General features: G+C 42.7%; 1 protein-coding gene across 2 annotated transcripts in view; it reads left to right on the forward strand.

Annotated features, from left to right (window-relative positions):
• Nucleotides 1-18,173, forward strand: part of LOC111666377 (glutamate receptor 1-like) — a 63,234-nt gene that overhangs the window by 11,691 nt on the left and 33,370 nt on the right. For both annotated transcript variants that reach the window (XM_023421709.2, XM_023421710.2), the window contains exon 3: nt 14,076-14,315. In XM_023421709.2, coding sequence (XP_023277477.1) covers nt 14,076-14,315 — 240 coding nt within the window. The remainder of the gene's footprint in view (nt 1-14,075; nt 14,316-18,173) is intronic.

The following is an 18,173-nucleotide window of genomic DNA, read 5'->3' on the forward strand; positions in this document are numbered from 1 at the left end:
GGGGGGTTGTCAGCAGTAACCAGAGGGCAGGTGGGATCAGTTCAGGTGCAGCAGCTCCGTCATTCAAACTCTGTTCACGTCTGGGTTAGAAAAATAACCTGCAGCAGCGAGCAGAGTCACTGTGCTTTATTAAAGCTGCTGGTTTCAGTCCCAGCACAGGACGAGTCGCATTATAAGACCAGGGCCGGACTCGTAAATGATGCGTTCACTCAGAGAACACGTGCACGCCATTTCACTCACAGAGATGAGTCTTTATAAACCCAGAATGTGTCACCTGACCTTCCTTTGACCATGTGAACGCACGGTTTTTTAAACGATTCAAGTTAAAGTGAAAATATGAAATAAAATGACAAACCTCACAGAGCTTCATCTATTATCATCATAAGTTTACACAGTAATAAATATTTAACAATTCATAAACAGAAATAATAATTGTGATTGTGTGTCAGTGTTTCCTTCAGCATCTTTAATTATTTATTGTGAGTCATTGTTAAACTCTATTTTAACTTTTACTAATCACAGTGTTAAAGCCTCTGGAGCCTCGTTAAGACTCTAATTCAGAGTAAAATTTACATTTGCATTTACTGAAGGAGAATCAGTTTCACAGTCAGTGAAATTGTACATATTTATCTTTTTCTATAATATTTCTTCACATTTATATTGTAAATATTTTATCTTATTGTAAATTTTTTCTGTTTATATTTAAAGATATCTGCAATTACTTGCTTGTTTCATCTTTTGTTTATATTTCTTTTGTTCTTCTTATGTTTATTGTCATGAACCAAAACACCAAAGAAAATTCCTCGTATGTTTTGGCAAGATTCAGATTCTGGTTTTTCTTCCTCGTCTTTCTTCTCTGCATCTGATCACTTGTTTTTTTGTTTTTTTTAATCCAAACTGATTGATTACCTGAGAGTCTTCATCTAATTATGGGAGTGGAAACGCACGGCTTGATGATTCTGATGAAGAGTTGTTGTTTGTGCGTTCGGGTTTTTCCTGTGGGACGACGATGATCAGAACGATTGCCGATTGCTCATGGCTTTGCAAATGTCTAGACAATATTTGACTTCTGTATCCATTTATGTAGTAAGTTATTATTTTCTAGTGTTAAATCAATATTAAATTTAGTTTTTGCATCTGGTCATTTGATGTTAGAACCACGTCACAAATGTTTCACTGCGTCTCGCCAAGTTAGACGTCGTGTACGATGCGCTCAGCGATGCTAACGACGCCGCGGTTGTTGACCCTGACGTGTTGGTCAGAGTTAAACTTGTAGAAGGTCAGAAGGGAAGTGAGATCCGATCACAAGTGGTCAATCTGGACGTGTGTGGAGATGCATTTTAAATCCAGGTGTGAACTGACCGCTTGAGATCGCATCACTGACGCTTGTGTTAGTACCAGGTGTGAACGGGACCACAGACGCTGTGTGGTCTGATCCCAGCAGGAGAAAGACACAGGCTGTTGTGAATACAGGCTCCATGATGTGTTTCTCCTGTACCTACACAGCGTTCACACAGCAGGGTGCATCTGAGCAGGCGTGGGGGGGGCTGGGGGCTGGGTGGTGGTGGAGGTGGGAGAGCAGCCGAGCACCACGAGGGATTTGTGCACCCAGAGCTTATATGAATGAAATAAGCTGTGAGCTTCATGGAAAAACCTGCAGCTGCGTCTCTTGTGCAGCTTCAACATCAACAACATCTGCTGCGACAGAGAGACGACGTGTCCGGGTCCGTGACGCCCCGCTGGTGTTGACCATCACGAGAGCTGTCGCTGTAACGTATGAACAGTGTTTCCATTTCACTTCACACTGAACTCTGTCGTCCTCCAACTTCACTTCACAAAAAACATCTTTATATTTAGGCCCCGACAGAAGACTCTTATTTCTGTGAGACTTCCTGTGTTTATTTTTACAGATGAAGAAGAGAAAACAAAAATAACTATCTTTATTCAGCTTGTTGCTTGTTTTCTCTCTGTAGTGTAAAGTAATAAAAAATTATATACAGATATTCACTTTCTGATCAGGTGGGATCAATATTCCTAACATGGCTGTGTTTACTACAAACTGAGTTAGAGCTGGAAGAAAAGGAACAAGACCTTATTCTGCTAATTGTTCTGTTGATTAATCACTTGTTTGAAATGTTGGAAAACTGAAGAAAAATTACTTGTTTTGTCCATAAAAAGTTTGAAAAGCAGCAAATACATTTTCCTTTTTGATCAATTAATCAACTGATAACTGCCGCGCTAGCAGCTCTATGACGCTGTACATTTAGACACATTGGTGCTTTGAGCTAAACGCCAATGTTAGCAGGGTATTATGCTAATATATATGAGAGTATATGCTACATATTAGCATATACTCAGAATTTATGATGTTTGCCATGGTCACCATTTTATGTTAGCATGCTAAATTGGCTAATTACTGTAACAATGTAACCTACACCTGAGGCTGATGAGTGTCTTTAGTTCTGCAGGTATGTGGTCACGAATCAGAGCACTGGTAAATTAAATGTCAACAGTTAGCGTAGTTAGCATCTTTTCAGAACAGTTAGCGTAGTTAGCATCTTTTCAGAACAGTTAGCGTAGTTGGCATTGTTTATTTATTTATTATGATGAGCTTGTTACTCTCAGTGGCTGACGCAGTGTTAGCGGTTGTGCTAATGCTAACTCTCTCTCTCTCTCTCTCTCTGTACTGACAAGGTTTCAGGTGTATTTAGCCCCGCCCCCCCGTCCCCACCAGTTGACAGGATTGGTTCCTGAGGGTTGTGACGTATGAAACCCTGAATCTGTGTTTATGAGACTGTCATTGGTTCACTGCAGTTCAAGGTGGAAACACTCAGTCATGGTGCTGATGATTATTTCATCATCATGTGTCTGTGTTATATAAAAACATCGTGTGGACGTTAACGAGGTGAAACACTTGATTTAATTAAGAAGCTGGAACCGAAACGAGCTAGAATAAAATAACTTCATCATCAAAACAGTTGGAGGTATTTTCCGTCCAGTAGCTGCTGAGATATCTGTCGTCTGTGTGAACGTTGGCTCGTGACTGTTGAGCTCCAGACTCAGAGTGTGACCGACTGTCGGAGTCTGAGAACCGAGTGTTCTGTCACAGTCGGTACCGAGTGCAGAACAGTCCACAGTCGACACGAGCGCGGCGCGAGAACCGAAGAGACGTTCTGCTCCTGTTCCGTTTGTGTCATCTTCATTATAGTGAATGACACACAGGAATAATGCAGAGGCAGCTGCCTGTCTGGGCCGCCGACACGACACACAGTCAGTCATGTCGACAGTCAGTCAGTGACTAACCTGTGATGTGTCTCAGATCTGTCAGGCTGTTTGTGTGTTTATCGGAGGACTGAACCCTCAGAGGGTTTCTCTGTTTCAACTCTCTTCTCTCTTTATTTCCCGGCTCCTCGTTTCCTCGTATTTATCAGCAGCTCCACTTTGCTTACGTCTTCATTTGTTCACCAGATTATTCTCATTTGCATATATTTCATGCCTTTTCTTTTCCTGCCTTTATGTGTTGTTCCTTGGTTTGTCTTTGACTAATATTTTGCAGACCCTGCATACACACTGTTTACTTCCCTCCTTTATCTGAGCACGTTTAGAGCCACTGCTGTTGTTTACTCTGTTTACTATCTAACGTTGTCAGTTTGTTTTTTTCATTCATACTCTTATGATTGACTCTGTGAGACCCGAGCACTTTGCAGCTGAGACTTTGAGACAAGAGTTTCAGAGACTCGCTCCGGCAGCTGATTTTATGTGCGTTGAGATACGAGGACAGAGGTCAGGAGGAGTCACTGTAGCCCACCAGAGGAGAGAGAGCGGAGTCTGAATCTTAATGAATGTGTTGCTGCAATAATAAACACATCCTATTATGAAGGAACCCAAATGGAGAGAGGCGCTTTTGGCAATTCGACACGATGTCGCATTCATGCCAGCGAATCAGGCCGGATTGAATGGAGGTGGACTGAATAGACGTGAATAGAAGTGAAATTGGGAGAGACGGGGAGGTAGAGCGAGCATCGCAGTCTAATAGAGCATGTAACAGGGTTTTGAATGGAGCTCTAACCTGAGTGTGACCCCATGTTAACACAGACTCGGGGCTCTGCTTATGGCTTCATGAGCTCACACCCAGCTGCACATTTAAAAAAAAAAAAAACCTCAGGATGGAACAAATTTCATGACAAAATACTGCTTTTTTTTTTTCTAATGGTTTCGGCCGAGCTGCAGAAAATCCATCCGTCAGCAAAGATGAATGAAACGGAGGGTTTTTCTTCTTCTTTTTTCCTTTTTTTCTTTTAAAGGTAATTTTTCAGGCGGTTAGGTCGCCTACAGGAAGTGGAGTTAAACAGTGACAGTGTCCAGATGTGGAGTTACAGCTGCACAAACACACACAACTCCCCTTAATTTAATGCATCTGCAGAAATGGGACGTGCAGTAGTTTTCCTTTGTGTTGATACTGTTACACTGAATACTTTCCCACCTCTGGACGACTCCTCCTACAGTTTCCACTGTAAAGGCTCACACTCATTCATTCATTCATTCATTCATTCATTCATTTATTCATTCATTCATTCATTCATTCATTCATTCATTCATTCTGTAACAATTACAGATGTTTCGATTGTACATACGTCTCGTAAACGCCATATCTCAGTAACGCCATGACGGAACTTCTTCAAATTTGGCACAAACATTCACTTGGACTCAGAAATGAACTGATTAGATTTTGGTGGTCAAAGGTCGAGGTCAGTGTGACCTCATAAAACACTTTCTTACGCCAATACTCAAGACTTCACACAGCAGTTATGACAAACTTGGTTAATATTTTATGACTCTGGATAAACAGATGTAACCTGAAACCAGTCCGAGTGGAGGAGGAGGTAATTCTAGTTTATAACATATAATTATATGATTGTGTTTTATGTTTAATTTGTCGCATGTCAAGGTACAAAGCTGTGAAGTGAGAGACAAATCTGCAAGAAAGAAAAATATCATTCTGATATGAAAAATATCACATACAGCGGGACGTATCGCGATACTCTATATTATTGAATATTGGCCCAAACCAATTGCAGATTTAATGCGTAAAAAGAATCAGATGAGACAAATAAATAAATCCGAATACAGATATATTATTGTTAGTGGCTTTACTCGACACCTCTAGTATTCAGGTAACAAATCCTGCTAAGTTGATGCTTGAGTAACCAGGAGACGCTGCGTTCAGACGGGTCGTGGCTGCTCCTTGATGCTCTGAGTGAAACCAGCAGAAACTTCTTCAGATGGCTGCGGTTTGTCGACCTCCTCCTCTGCATCTTCAAGCCTTGAAGTTTGCACATTAAACATAAACTGTAACCACTGAGTTGCAGCTGCATGAGAGTCGGCTAACTAACATTTCAACTCACCGCCCTCCCAGAGGTTCAGATGAAGACGGGAGGAGGAGGAGGAGGGAGGGAGACGGAGGGGAAATTAAATGGTGTTTCTCCTCTTTCTCACTGCCAGGGCTTCCCTTATCAGGAGCGTACAGATTGAGACGACAGAGGGACAGGACACGACTGCCCCGCTCCCCATAGTTGGTGTTATTTATTGTTTATGGGTGTAGAAAATAAAAAAATAAAGAATGCATGGTGTTGGAGACATTTAGGCGGGAAGCCCGGTGGAAAGAGAGAGAGAGAGAGAGAGAGAGAGAGAGAGCTGGTGGGTTGCTGGTGACATTTCGCCCTTGAGGACTCGTAGTTACACGCTCAGTTGAACGCCTCAAATGTGAAATGAGGATAAAGTGCGGCATTAAAAAAAAAAAAAAAAAAAAGAGCGTTGCATGTATCGCCTGGAAAGACGTTTATCTTCAGCAACACAAACTGGCAAATAATTAGAAAAAGAAGAGCCGGTGTTCAGATACGAGGGGCTGGCAGCAGAGAAAAAGCGGATTATCTTTAATTAATAATCTTAATCTTTAGTTTCATGTCGGACAAACAAACTGTATCAGATGCCAGGAGAACAAAACTGAAGATAACTGAAGGAAAGAGAGGAAATAAACTGCAGGGTTTGAATAGAGGCGCCGTGTTCCATTAATTTGGGGGTTTTTTTTCTTTCTTTTTTTATTCTCTTGCATCATCATCAGTCTTTGCACACCTGTGTGAAGCGACAGGTGTGTTAAGGCTTTGAATCCAGATTTGATATTTACAACACACCTGTGATCAAGCAGAAGCTGCAGTTCCTCTAACGACCACTAGAGTCTGGCTCCAACAGTGAGTCAGTCCCCATAGACTCCCATGTTAAAATGTCCAACTTTACAGCAGAAATAAACATGTTTACAGCCTGGTACAAAAACTGTTTTGGTCTCTAGAGATAATTTCCAATTTTAGGATTGTTTAGAAACGGTGTGACAGTTGGTCCACCAGAGGACACCGATGAGTTTATGTCAACAATTCTGTGTCATTCAGGCTGAATCTGCACTGATTCTGTGGGAATGTGAAAGTAGGAAAATCAGTCAGTCGTCCTCCTTTTACTCCTGACATGTAGTTAATGTGTCGCCTCAGACCAGCCTTTTTGTCCACGAGAGGACCGGTAGTTTTTGGCAAAGCCACTTTGTCTTTTCAGCTCAGCAGCAGCTGAACTGTGAGCTGACTGAGAACTGGAATCCAAAGGTGGATTTCACTCTTTATGATTCCACTGCAGAAGGAACAACTACACTAGTTGTGTAGTTCTCACACACACACACACTGACACACACACACACACACACACACACTGACACACACACACACTGACTTGTCGCCTCTGGACTGAAACGTGTGTGAATCTCTGTGGACGACTAAAATGTAAATGTAGACATGGACGCAACAGAGACGAGAGTCAGACAGGTGGGATTTGAACCTGCGACTGTTGGTGTGTGTGTGTGTGTGTGTGTGTGTGTGTGTGTGTGTGGGGGTGTGTGTGTGTTTGTGTGTGTGTGTGTGTGTGTGTGTGTGTGTGTGTGTGTGTGTGTGTGTGTGTGTGTGACAGAGTTCCAATTCTCAGCAGGAGATTATTGCATTGATGCCGGAGGCAGTAGTTGCCAAAATGACTTTAGACTCGATGTGTGTGTGTTCTTGTGTGTGAATCACCATGTGGATGTGTGCACTATGTTAGGTTTTGTGTGTGTGTGTGTGTGTGTGTGTCTGTGTGTGTGTGTGTGTGAATGGTGTATCACCCTTAGGAAGGCAGCCATTTAATCTATTATTCAGCATCTCTACTAAACACATTAATTAGAGCCTGAGGTTGAGACGGGTGCTCGGTGCCATTCATCTCTCTGGGAGTTGGGGATGAAAACCTCATATCTGAGTGTGTGTGTGTGTGTGTGTGTGTGTGTGTGTGTGTGTGTGTGTGTGTGTGTGTTTGAAGTGAAGGTGTGATCGTCGACCTCTCAGACCCGTGAACCTGGAGGGAAAACGCCTCGAGTCTCTGAGTCAAAGTCCCAGAAGAATCAGAGAAAAACCTCCTGTTTTCTGTCTTTCACAGCAGATGTTGTTTCTGCTTCTCGCCGTGTTGAGGTCACAACGAAACCTCTGATAAAGTTAATTATGTGATTTACTGATAATGGAGCTGTAACTAACGACTATTACCATCATCGATTATTCTTTGATTCATCAGTTGGTCTATAAAACACCCGGAAGTAGAGGAAGATGTTATGATTCCTCACAGACTGAGGTGACGTTCAGTTTACTGTCACACCTCAAATAAAATCATCAAATCAGTTGGAACAGTAGTTAGCATCTTTTCGGAACGGTTAGCGTAGTTAGCATCTTTTCGGAACAGTTAGCGTAGTTAGCATCTTTTCGGGACAGTTAGCGTAGTTAGCATCTTTTCGGGACAGTTAGCGTAGTTAGCATCTTTTCGGAACAGTTAGCTAGTTGGCATCATTTATTTGTTTATGTTGTCTGTTAGCTTGTAACTGACACAGTGTTAGTGGTTTTGCTAATGCTAACTCTCTCTCTCGCTCTCTCTGTCTGTACTGACAAGGTTTCAGGTTTATTTAGCCCCGCCCCCTCATCCCCACATTGGTTCCTTTAGTTTTGTGACGTATGAAACTCTGACAGGCTCTTTGACTTATTTCACCCTGATCAACAGACATTACGCAATCATTTATTTATTCATTTATTCATACTTCTTATTCTCTATTCTTTGCTGTTACATTTCTCCTTACTTATTGATCGCTCCCTGGGGATCAATAAAGTATTCTGATTCTAATTAAAGGTGAAAGGTGGGACGAAGCCGTGTTGATATTGAACTCTGGCAGATGGTTTGTCTTCAGTGAGACTCAGTTTGAGGTTTAGAGACTTGAGACAAACAGCGACGAGGAACCAGGAGAACATGTGAATTCAGTGTGAGAGGAAGAAAGCTCTAAGGAATCAGGGTCTCGGCCCACTCCTCTGTACTGTCTGTGACCTTTTTGGCGTCTCGTGATGTCAGACGTCACGGGCTTCAAGCCGAATCTCCCGCTGCACTCGGGTGTCGCTTCAGATAAAACAAACAGCAAATATAAAATGTCAGTCTCAAGTGTTTGGTGCTGGGATTACAGCTCGTTCTGTTTCTGTCCTGACTGGACGTCTCTCTCTCTGGGAAAGTGGCGGCGAAAAGTGTCGGGTTAAGTGACGGGAACGCAGGACGACGGAGTGAAACAGTGACCTGATCGCCGGATGTGTGTCTCCGGGCCGTCCTGTCTCGTCTTCTCAGCGGAGGAAGGAGACGGTCATGAGCCGGGGGTCAGTGGAGGATGATGACGCCGATAGACGTCCTCCCTATTACCTGCCGACAGAGCCGCCCCTCCTCTCTGTTCTCCCTCCTTCCAAATGGTATTCGTCACAGACGGACAGATCTGCAGTATGGATGGACGGACGGATGTGTCAGGAGGAGAGCAGCTCTGTGGGTAGACGCGGTCTCAGCTGTGGGCCCTGTGGCGCTTGTCGTCGTCTCTGGGCTGTGTTTAAATAAAGCTCTGTCTAAACGCCTCAGGTGGTGAGGAGCGAAATGTCTGACTGGAGAACCCTCAGTAGGCACGAGGCGAGGTCAGCCGGGTCTCCGCCATGTTACGACGAGCGTCCTTGTGGAACGTTTGTCTTCATTAATATTAATAGTTAAGGGGGGGTTGGTGTCAGGACAGATTTCTTTTTTTTTTTTTCACTTTTTGATTTTTAAAGCTCCATGTTTCTTCTTCTGTGTTTTATTTGAAGTGTTGATCCATCAGAAGATATAAAAACCATCTCAGTGTAGTTTTACATCTCCTCTCTCAGGCTTCTCTCTGCAGCTCTAATAACAACAGGTCGGTGAGCCAATCAGAAGAGAGGAGGCTCTGAGCCTCTCTTCTGATTGGCTGACTGTTTTCTGAGTGATCCAATAAATATAAAGCAGATTTCAGGTAAAAACACTCAGAGAAACCAAATCCTGGAAGGTTTGGATGGTGGGTCCAGGTGGGCGGGGCTTGGTGACTGCTTTGTTGTGACATCACAAAGTTCCAGAAGTCCTGACGGCTGGTTTTAAGGCTCAGTTTCTGAATACAGGCTGTGTGCATTTCTCTGTGGACTGAGGCTTTGATACTTTCACAGTATTAATATAGAAGCTAGAGCTGATCTATAATCACACTACACATGGACACAGACCTTTACACTGTGTGGACACAGTGGAGCATTTAGCAGCTAAGGAGGAGCTGGTGGAGACCAAACAGAGCTAAAAGAGCGGGAACACTGGACTGAGATTCATCCGGTGACGCAAACACCACAACACATGAATCATCATGTTGATCTGTGTTTGCCAAGTCATTTTGCTGTATTTTTCTTTCTTGTACTATCACTGCAAATGTCCCCACTGTGGGACTAATACAGGGATATCTTATCTCATCTGGTCACAGTAAAAAACAAAAAAATTCCATTGGCACTGGATGTAAATAATTAGGGATGAAATCGTCCAATATTAACCCATATGAACAGTAACTCAAGTTTATACATGTGTAGAAAAGATTTGTGTTTGTCTAAAAGAAAAACCTTGAATTTCTCCTGCAGATTTATTTCACAGCTTTTAAAAAGGTTGATTTACAGCCACAAACTTTAAAAGGTCACAGAGAGACATCAGCTCATGTGTTACTAATGTAAATTCAGATTCACTTCATTGCTTCGTCCTATAGGTTGTACATCTGGACCCTCGTCATGACGATGCTCTCGACCTTAACACAAATAACCACAGAGTTTCCCAGAGCTCTCAGCATCTGTCCACTCTCCGCCGCCTGTCCCTCTTTGATGAAGGAGCGTCCTGACGTCCCAGTGGGACGGCAGCGTTAATGCTAAGAGACAGATACCTCGTTAGCATGATAGCATCTGCCCCAGGACAAACATCTATTGTTAGCATGATAGCGTGGCCCCAGAGGGAATAGTTATTTCCAGTGCTAGCCCGCTCAGAGGGGACTGCGCTCGTTGTTAGCATGTTAGCGCCTGGCCACAGGGAGCTGGAGCTGCAGCAAGGACACACAGTGAGAACAGACGAGGACGTCCGTCAGCACAGACGGTGTGAGGCTCATTTAATACTGACTTATTGTTGCTGTTCATTTAACATCAGGATTAAACAGGTTTGAAAGGGATGAGATGGATGTTTCAGGATGAGGACACACTGAGTTTGAGTGGCTCAAATGTTTCGTCTTCAGTTTGATTTTAAACCTGAAAAAAAAAATCATTTTTATTCCTCAGAGCAGCAGCCATGTTGTTTTCGGGTTGTCGATACGTCCCTTCTTGTGGACCCGATACCCAACCTAACTAACGCCTCGATGGAACTTCTTCAAATTTGAAACAAACATTCATTTGGACTCAAAGATGAACTGATTAGATTTTGGTGGTCAAAGGTCAAAGGTCAGTGTGACCTCACAAAACACTTTTCTGCAATAACTCAAGACTTCACAGCAATTATGACAAAATTTCACTCAAATGTTTAATATTTTCTACAACTCTGGATAAACAGGGATCTAACCTGAAAGTAGTCCGAGTGGCGGAGGGATACGACCACGAGGAGGTGATTTTCCTTTTTGTTTTCAGCAGAAACAAGCTGTGAATTGACACCATCCATTTTTAAGTTGATTATAGTGAGCAGTTGTTTCCACCTCCAGCAGCTACAGATCAACATGGTGATTCATGTGTTGTGGTCATTCCAGGGTTCCCGCTCTTTTAGCTCTGTGTTTGGTCTCCACCAGCTCCCCAGGGAATTATCTGCTTGTTTCATTAAGAAAACTTTATGGAGAGCTTCTGTTTCGAGGGTGCGTTTGTTTGATTGACAGGTGTCTCAGCCTATCACCCTCAGCCTCTTGCTCACACGTCCTCATTTCTCTTCAGCTCCGCTCGGGCGTCACCACTCTCTGTCCAAATGAGGATTTTCTGGGCGATGACACAGATACGGCGGACATGTTTTCACACAGTCTGGATGCAATTGTGCCCAGAAGACCATAAAATGAGACATTGATTCAGAGAATGACTCGTGGTGCCTCGGCAGCGAGTATTATTTTGTCTTAAGACTTAATCCCTGACTGTGAAGGAGCTCTGCGTGAAGAGTAATTTGATTACAGCCATTGTGTGCGCAGGGATTTACCCTGTGGAAGCCTTTTGTGTGAAACAGGAAACTGCACTTTATCAGCCACACAGCAGCAGATAAGTGAGCGGCAGAGACGACGTCTGTCTGCCGTGAAGATAAGAAGACTTTATCTTCTCTTAGCTTTTTACCAAACACAGATTCTGCTCTTCTGTATCTGCGCACAGATTTAAGAAGAAGAAGAAAAAGAAGAAAAAAAAACAGACAAAAGCAGATAAAATAATAAACGTGTGACAAATGACGTTCAGAAATCACAGACAGGCCAGGGACGAGTGTGTGTGTCGGTTTGAATACGAACTTTAAATAACAAGATTGATATCTGGAGTAAATGAAGCTGAGGTACAGTGTGAGTGTAAGATATGAACTGGTTTGTTTGGTGACCTCGATTTCTTGGTAAAAAAAAAAAAAAAGGAAAAAGAAAAGGAACTGGAGCTTGAAAACAAGAGAGACAACAAGACAAGAGACATTAGTGGACAGAGAGAGACGTAAAGAAGGAGGACAGAAGGTGGATGTCAGGGAGGAGGACGGAGGGATGCATACTGACAGAAAGAGAGAGAGAGAGATAGAATAAGGTGTGTTAGAGCCAGAAACACAACCAGGAAGTAAGAACAAAGGTCTCAGCTTTACTATTTTTCCATTGGAGGAATAGAAGAACCACGTTGACCACGAACCAGGGAATTCTGGGTAAATGATTTAGAAACCAAGCTGGGTTCGGTTGGATCATTTTACGACTTTGTTTGATTAGAAATCGATTCACTTTTCTTGTCCACACTTTACGTGTTCGCTGCCGTGATTTCCTGCATGAATCAGAATCAGAAAACTTTATTGATCCGAGCGGGAAATTAGGAAGAGTCACAGCAAAGAATATAAAATATGAAGTAGTTTATAAGATAAAGATCAAAATAAAGATGCATATACACAAATACATACACAGTATATACAAAAAATATATACATAAATATAAAAGATATGTCCTAACTATAATATATAAAAGAGAAAAACATGGAAGTATATGTTTTGAAATTTTTATACTTGCGTACATACATATGTAATAACACTTCCACAGGAAAGTGCTGCCAGCTTTTATTTCAGTAGCAACATTTAGGAATAAAAACAAGCTGCACACTTACAGAGCAAAGCAAATCAGCAATAAGAAAATACAAAGACGCTTGTAGGTTAGGTTTAAACAAATGTAATAAAATAAAAGCTAAAATAGAATAAAGAAAGATATAGAGCAGTGGAACATCTGAATAAACTGTCCCAAATTTATCTTAATAAAAGTCTGCAGCCCCGAGTTAAAACAAACAAAAAAAGCAGTTGGAGGGAAGCTGTAGTTTGTTCTGTGAGTTTGATCCAGCAGATTAAAAAGTGTTTGCTGCTTCTCTGTGGTCACTTTGACCAGAGCGGAAGAGGCTTCGTTTTATCTGCACTGTCGGTTTTACTGTTGAGGTAGATTTGTCTCGAACAGATCGACAATCGGAGAGTAAATGTTTGATTTGTAAATATAAAACACCTTCTACAAACACAAAAGTTACATTTCTAAACTCAAAAAATATCCTGCAAATGTAAAACGGACAAATTCCACAAATAAAAACATTTTGAGAAACAAATCACGTGATCGCCTCATGACAACGCCATTTTCTGCTTTTCAAAATAAGAGCATGCAGTCGTCTTTTAGCTGTTTTTTTTTTTTCTTGTCGACCTGTTCACCCAAATAATATTGAGCCAAATCTACCTCCATATATTACAGTTCCTCCTCAGGGAACCATGAGTATCTGTACACAGTGTGGTGAATAGTTAGTCGATATATTTCGGTGGACGACCAGACGAAAAAAGAAAACGTGTGTCAGCTGATTGTTATTTTTCAAACAGCATCAGAAAAGAGCTGTCAGTTAATTTTGGAGTCACGGCTGCTTCCAGTCCGGTGCTTTTAATTCTGTTGTTTGTGTTCGGATCAGTTATATTTGGATTTTCCACTCATTGTTTCAATACGGATTAAACTGGGAACAATATAAATATCTACAGATGCTCTGTGACGAGCAGTGGGTTTAATGCCTTCCCAAAACGTCACCAGGATGTACAGAACACGCTATGAACTGAAAACAGATCATCCTTTGGTTTGGTGCTTCTAGGTCTGTTGGACATAATCAGGTTTTTTTGGGTTCCTCGTGGGCTTTTTGCTCCATTTCACCTTTTTATATCGACGTGTTTGAGTTTTGGAGAAACGTGATAAATAAAAAAGAAAAGATAAATAATATAATGTAATATGTAGAATCAGACAATTAATATACAAAACAGCAGCAGATCAGTGATAATGAAGAGATGAATGGATGATGAAAATAACAGCAGTCTTGTGGTTACGAAGACTCATTTCCAACAGCACATGTGAGGTTACCATTCAGCCAATCAGGAGAGTTTGTGACACGACGACCTCTGTTTTAATGATCCTCTCTCTCTCTTTTCGTTCCCAGTCTGCTCCCAGTTCTCGAAGGGCGTGTACGCCATCATGGGCCTGTACGACCGGCGGACGGTCAACATGCTGATGTCTTTCTGCGGCTCGCTTCACGTCTGCTTCGTCACGCCGTCCTTCCCCGTCCAGACCAACAACCAGTTCGTCCTGCAGCTGCGGCCCCAGCTGCAGGAGCCCCTCATGGCCCTGCTCGAGCACTTCTACTGGACCAGGTTCGTCTACATGTACAGCTCCGACTCAGGTGAGCACAAGCAGACGCCATTCACACTCGTTTACACCACGAATCGCAGTTTAACCTCTGCAGAATATACAGTCTTCATCCTCTTCATCCTGTCAGCCGCTCACAGGTTCTCTCTCAGAGACACAAACTTTGAGTCAAACTTCACCTCGTCGACTCAGACAAACAAACAAACAAACAAAGAGAATTAACAAAAAGGGCAGTTAGCTCTGTCATTTCCCGCCTCCCTCAGTCGGGTCTCGTGTTTCCCTGCGGCCTTCGATCTGACGTTCTAGTCCATTTGACAGTCGGTGGCAGACTCTGTCTAATCTTATTGCCTTTTACATCTGCCCAGGAACCATCGGTGGAAGTCTGTGTGGTGTAATAGTGCGTAACCGTCTGCCTCGCCGTGGCAGTCTGTCTAATGTTATTGCTCCTCAACATCTGCCGGGGAGACATTAGCTGTTTTTGGGAGGCAGAGGGGATTTCCTGAGGCCCAGAGCCTCGAACACAGCTTTGGTTTATGTCCACTATCGACGTCTGGTGACGGGAGGGAAGGGATTAATAAACACACCACGTCTGAAGAAGCGACGTTTTCACAAGCAGCAGAAGCACTTTTCACAGCTGGAATCGATCTGAAGGAAACAGGTGAGGAGCTGGTGAATGTTTTAAAGGAGAGAATAAAAGAAGTAGAAGGTGTTACTGTTCTGAAGTCGACTTCTCAGACCTTTGTTCCACCTGCACAAAGGTCCATTTAATGTTGCTTAATAAATCAACATCGGTCGACCTGAACGGACGCAGCCTCTGTGAATCAGAGTGAGCTGCTCCACCATCGCCATCTTGGCAGTGCCTGACTCCGCCCCCTAACTCCCAGCTAATCCAAATATGGACAAAGAGGAGGGGCCTGTGTGAAGCTGAGACTCTGGTTCATGTCGGATTGTGGCGAGCATACGCTCGCTCACCTGTCACTCAAAGAGGCCACGCCCTGAATTCTCCATAACTCTCCTTAATAAAATGTTCTCTCCTCACTTCACTTCCCTCAGTAAACAGTGAGTGCCTATTTTCTGCTCGGTTGCAGGTAGACAACTCACTGCAACAGACTATAATACCTGTGTGTGTGTGTGTGTGTGTGTGTGTGTGTGTGTGTGTGTGGTACTTTGGATATGATATGATTTATTTATTTATCGATTGCAGACATAAAAAAAAAAATCTAAGGAATAACAAGTTAAAGTGAAACTCCAACATCACAATTCCAACAACACAAAACACACGACCTGAAACTAAAACTACGTCACCACGACACAGATGAAACAACTCCCACATCAGACGACGACCATCTGAATCAAACCTGTAAATAAAGATTTCTTCATAAATCTGTGACCCTGTTTCATAAAACTCCACATTAATGCTGTACATACAGTGTGATGCAGCTGTACTTCTAATTTCATTCGAGGGGACGTGTTTAATTAATAATGATTACTATTCTTTTCCATCTCATGCGGTTTCTTCTTGAATTCAGTTTTCAAACCGCTGCGCCGACCAGAACAGACACAATCACCATGTCACTATAAAAGACGACACGGGAACTTTCTCAGCACAAAGTGTTTGAGCACAACGAGGGTCCGTGTTTCACAGTGGCTGATGTATCATTTATATAAAGAGGAAATAAAACAGGCCCTAAAATAGAGCCTTGCGGCACCTCGCATGTCGTGTACCTGGGGTCTCGTACAGCCCCACTTCACGTCACAGACTTGACTTCTTGTCGAGTAAGAAGGAAATCGTTTTACAGCCAGAACAATTTTGTTCCACCACTTTTTAGGGAAATCACCCAATAGTTTGAGGATTACCAAGGAGATGAGTGTGACATCGAATGAATTAGACAGTAATATAGTCCTAGGATGCTAAAACAGTTTTTTAAATGTCAGATCTTGTCTTTCCTATTATTGTCCTCCTCTCTCCTCTTCTTCCTCCTCCGATCCTTGAATTGTCCGGAGGACTGAGAAAGCTTTTACATGTTCCTCTCTGTCCTCAGCTGCAGTCGTTTACTTTCTTCTTTTTTTTTTGTTCTTGTTCTCCGTAAAAGTGCCATCGGGAGAGGAGTTGAACTGGACAGCGCGAAGCTCGGTGAAACTTTTCATTAATTAGAAAAAAGAAACATTGGACAGACAGACAGAGGGACAGACAGACAGAGGGACAGACAGCAGCTGCTGAGAAAATAAACCAGGGAGCATCAGCTCGCATGAACAGAGCCCATGTGTAATTGAACATGAAACTGATTCTGTGTGTGTGGTCGACATAACCGCTGCCGCATCGCTAGGCTAATGTCTCGCCAACACACCGTTTGACATGCGACATGCACACTTGTACAGACACACACACACACACACACACACACACACTTAGTCGCACATTTACGCACCAGCACACACGTTACAAGCGAGGGCGACGTTAGGAGAGAGAGAGACAGTTTGTCTTTTTTTTCTTCTTTTCTTTCAAGTTGAACAAACAAAGAGTCGTCAGTTTTTTTTTGTTTTTTTTTTACTCAACATTTCAGACGTTTTTTGTGTTTGTTTTGTTTGATGTTTTTATGACTTTGACTTGCAACACTCGACTTCCCTCAAAGCGAAGTGTCTGAAGCCGAGAAAACATTAAATGCTTAAGAGTGAAAACAGTCGAACATATTGATGAGATGAGTCTGTTTGGTGCAGTGAACGCAGCTTATTGGCTTCTAGAAGAAAAATCAGTCGGTGCTAAAGAGTCTGTCAGCAGCTCTGTGAGACTGCACTTAGTCATAGTACATAAATGCTAAAATGCTAACGTGTCATGGACAATGACAGTGCATACTCGCTGATGTTGGCTGAGCACACAAGTGTTGGATTTTGGGCCACAGTTTGGTGTAAATGTAGCTGGATAGAAACTTCACTAGTTAAAGTTATAAGGTTAAATTTCAATATATCTTTTGAGTGGAAAACTGAGAGGACTGTTTTCTAGTCGGCTTCAAAGGGCTGAAGTCGTTTCCAGAGACTGATTCCTGATGAACCCGTTATCATGAATTTACAAGGAAAGACTCCAGTGGGAAAAGTGTTTATTAGTTTTGGCAGGTGTTTCACCTGATGGTGGCGCTAGAGGAAACGTCGCATCACCAAAAGTTATTGCAGTTTACATCCTGACGGGAACATGAAGGTCCGAACAAAGTTTTAAAAGAAAATCCATCCGGCAGTTGTTGAGATATTTCAGTCTGGTCAAAGCGACCTGCCAACGGGCCGCCATTGCTGTTGCCATGGTTACAGACTTCCAGGTGTCAAACTGTGGTAAATCAAGCCTCTCTCCATGCGAAGGTTTCCTGTGAAAAATCATTGTAATTAAAACTGTAGGAAGGATTAATTACCCCGATGTGACCCTCGCTCGGGCCGTAGCTGGGGTTTTTATTCGCCTCTGATCTGTTTCTGCGTCTCCTTGAAATAAGTTTCTTCACGTTTTCTTTCACAATAACGTGTGTTCTAACATAAATGACATAAAGGCCCTGTGTTGGCCCTGAGTTGGCCCAGTATCAGACAAACAGTATTGTTTTAATGAGCGTCTGAGGACAGATGGAGGCTGATGCTGTAATTCCCTGTAAGAGCTCATCCTCTCCTCCTCCTCATCCTTTCTTTCCTTTCCTGTCTCCTCTCTCTTCTCCTCTTTCCTTTCCTACATTTCCTTCCTTTTGTTTCCTCCTCATCTTTCCCTGTTCCCTTCTTTCCTTTCTTTTACACTTCTTTCTTCTTTCCATTGATTTCATCTCTAGACTCTTTTCTTCTGTCATCGCCTCTTCCATTTTCCTTTTCCTTTGCTCCCCTTCCTTCAATTTTTTTCCAGTCTTCATCTTGATCTTCTCTTTCT

This window comes from Seriola lalandi, unplaced genomic scaffold (assembly GCF_002814215.2).
Source record: "Seriola lalandi dorsalis isolate HSWRI2012SDOR001 ecotype SW California unplaced genomic scaffold, Sedor1 jcf7180002054674, whole genome shotgun sequence".
Lineage (NCBI taxonomy): Eukaryota > Metazoa > Chordata > Actinopteri > Carangiformes > Carangidae > Seriola > Seriola lalandi.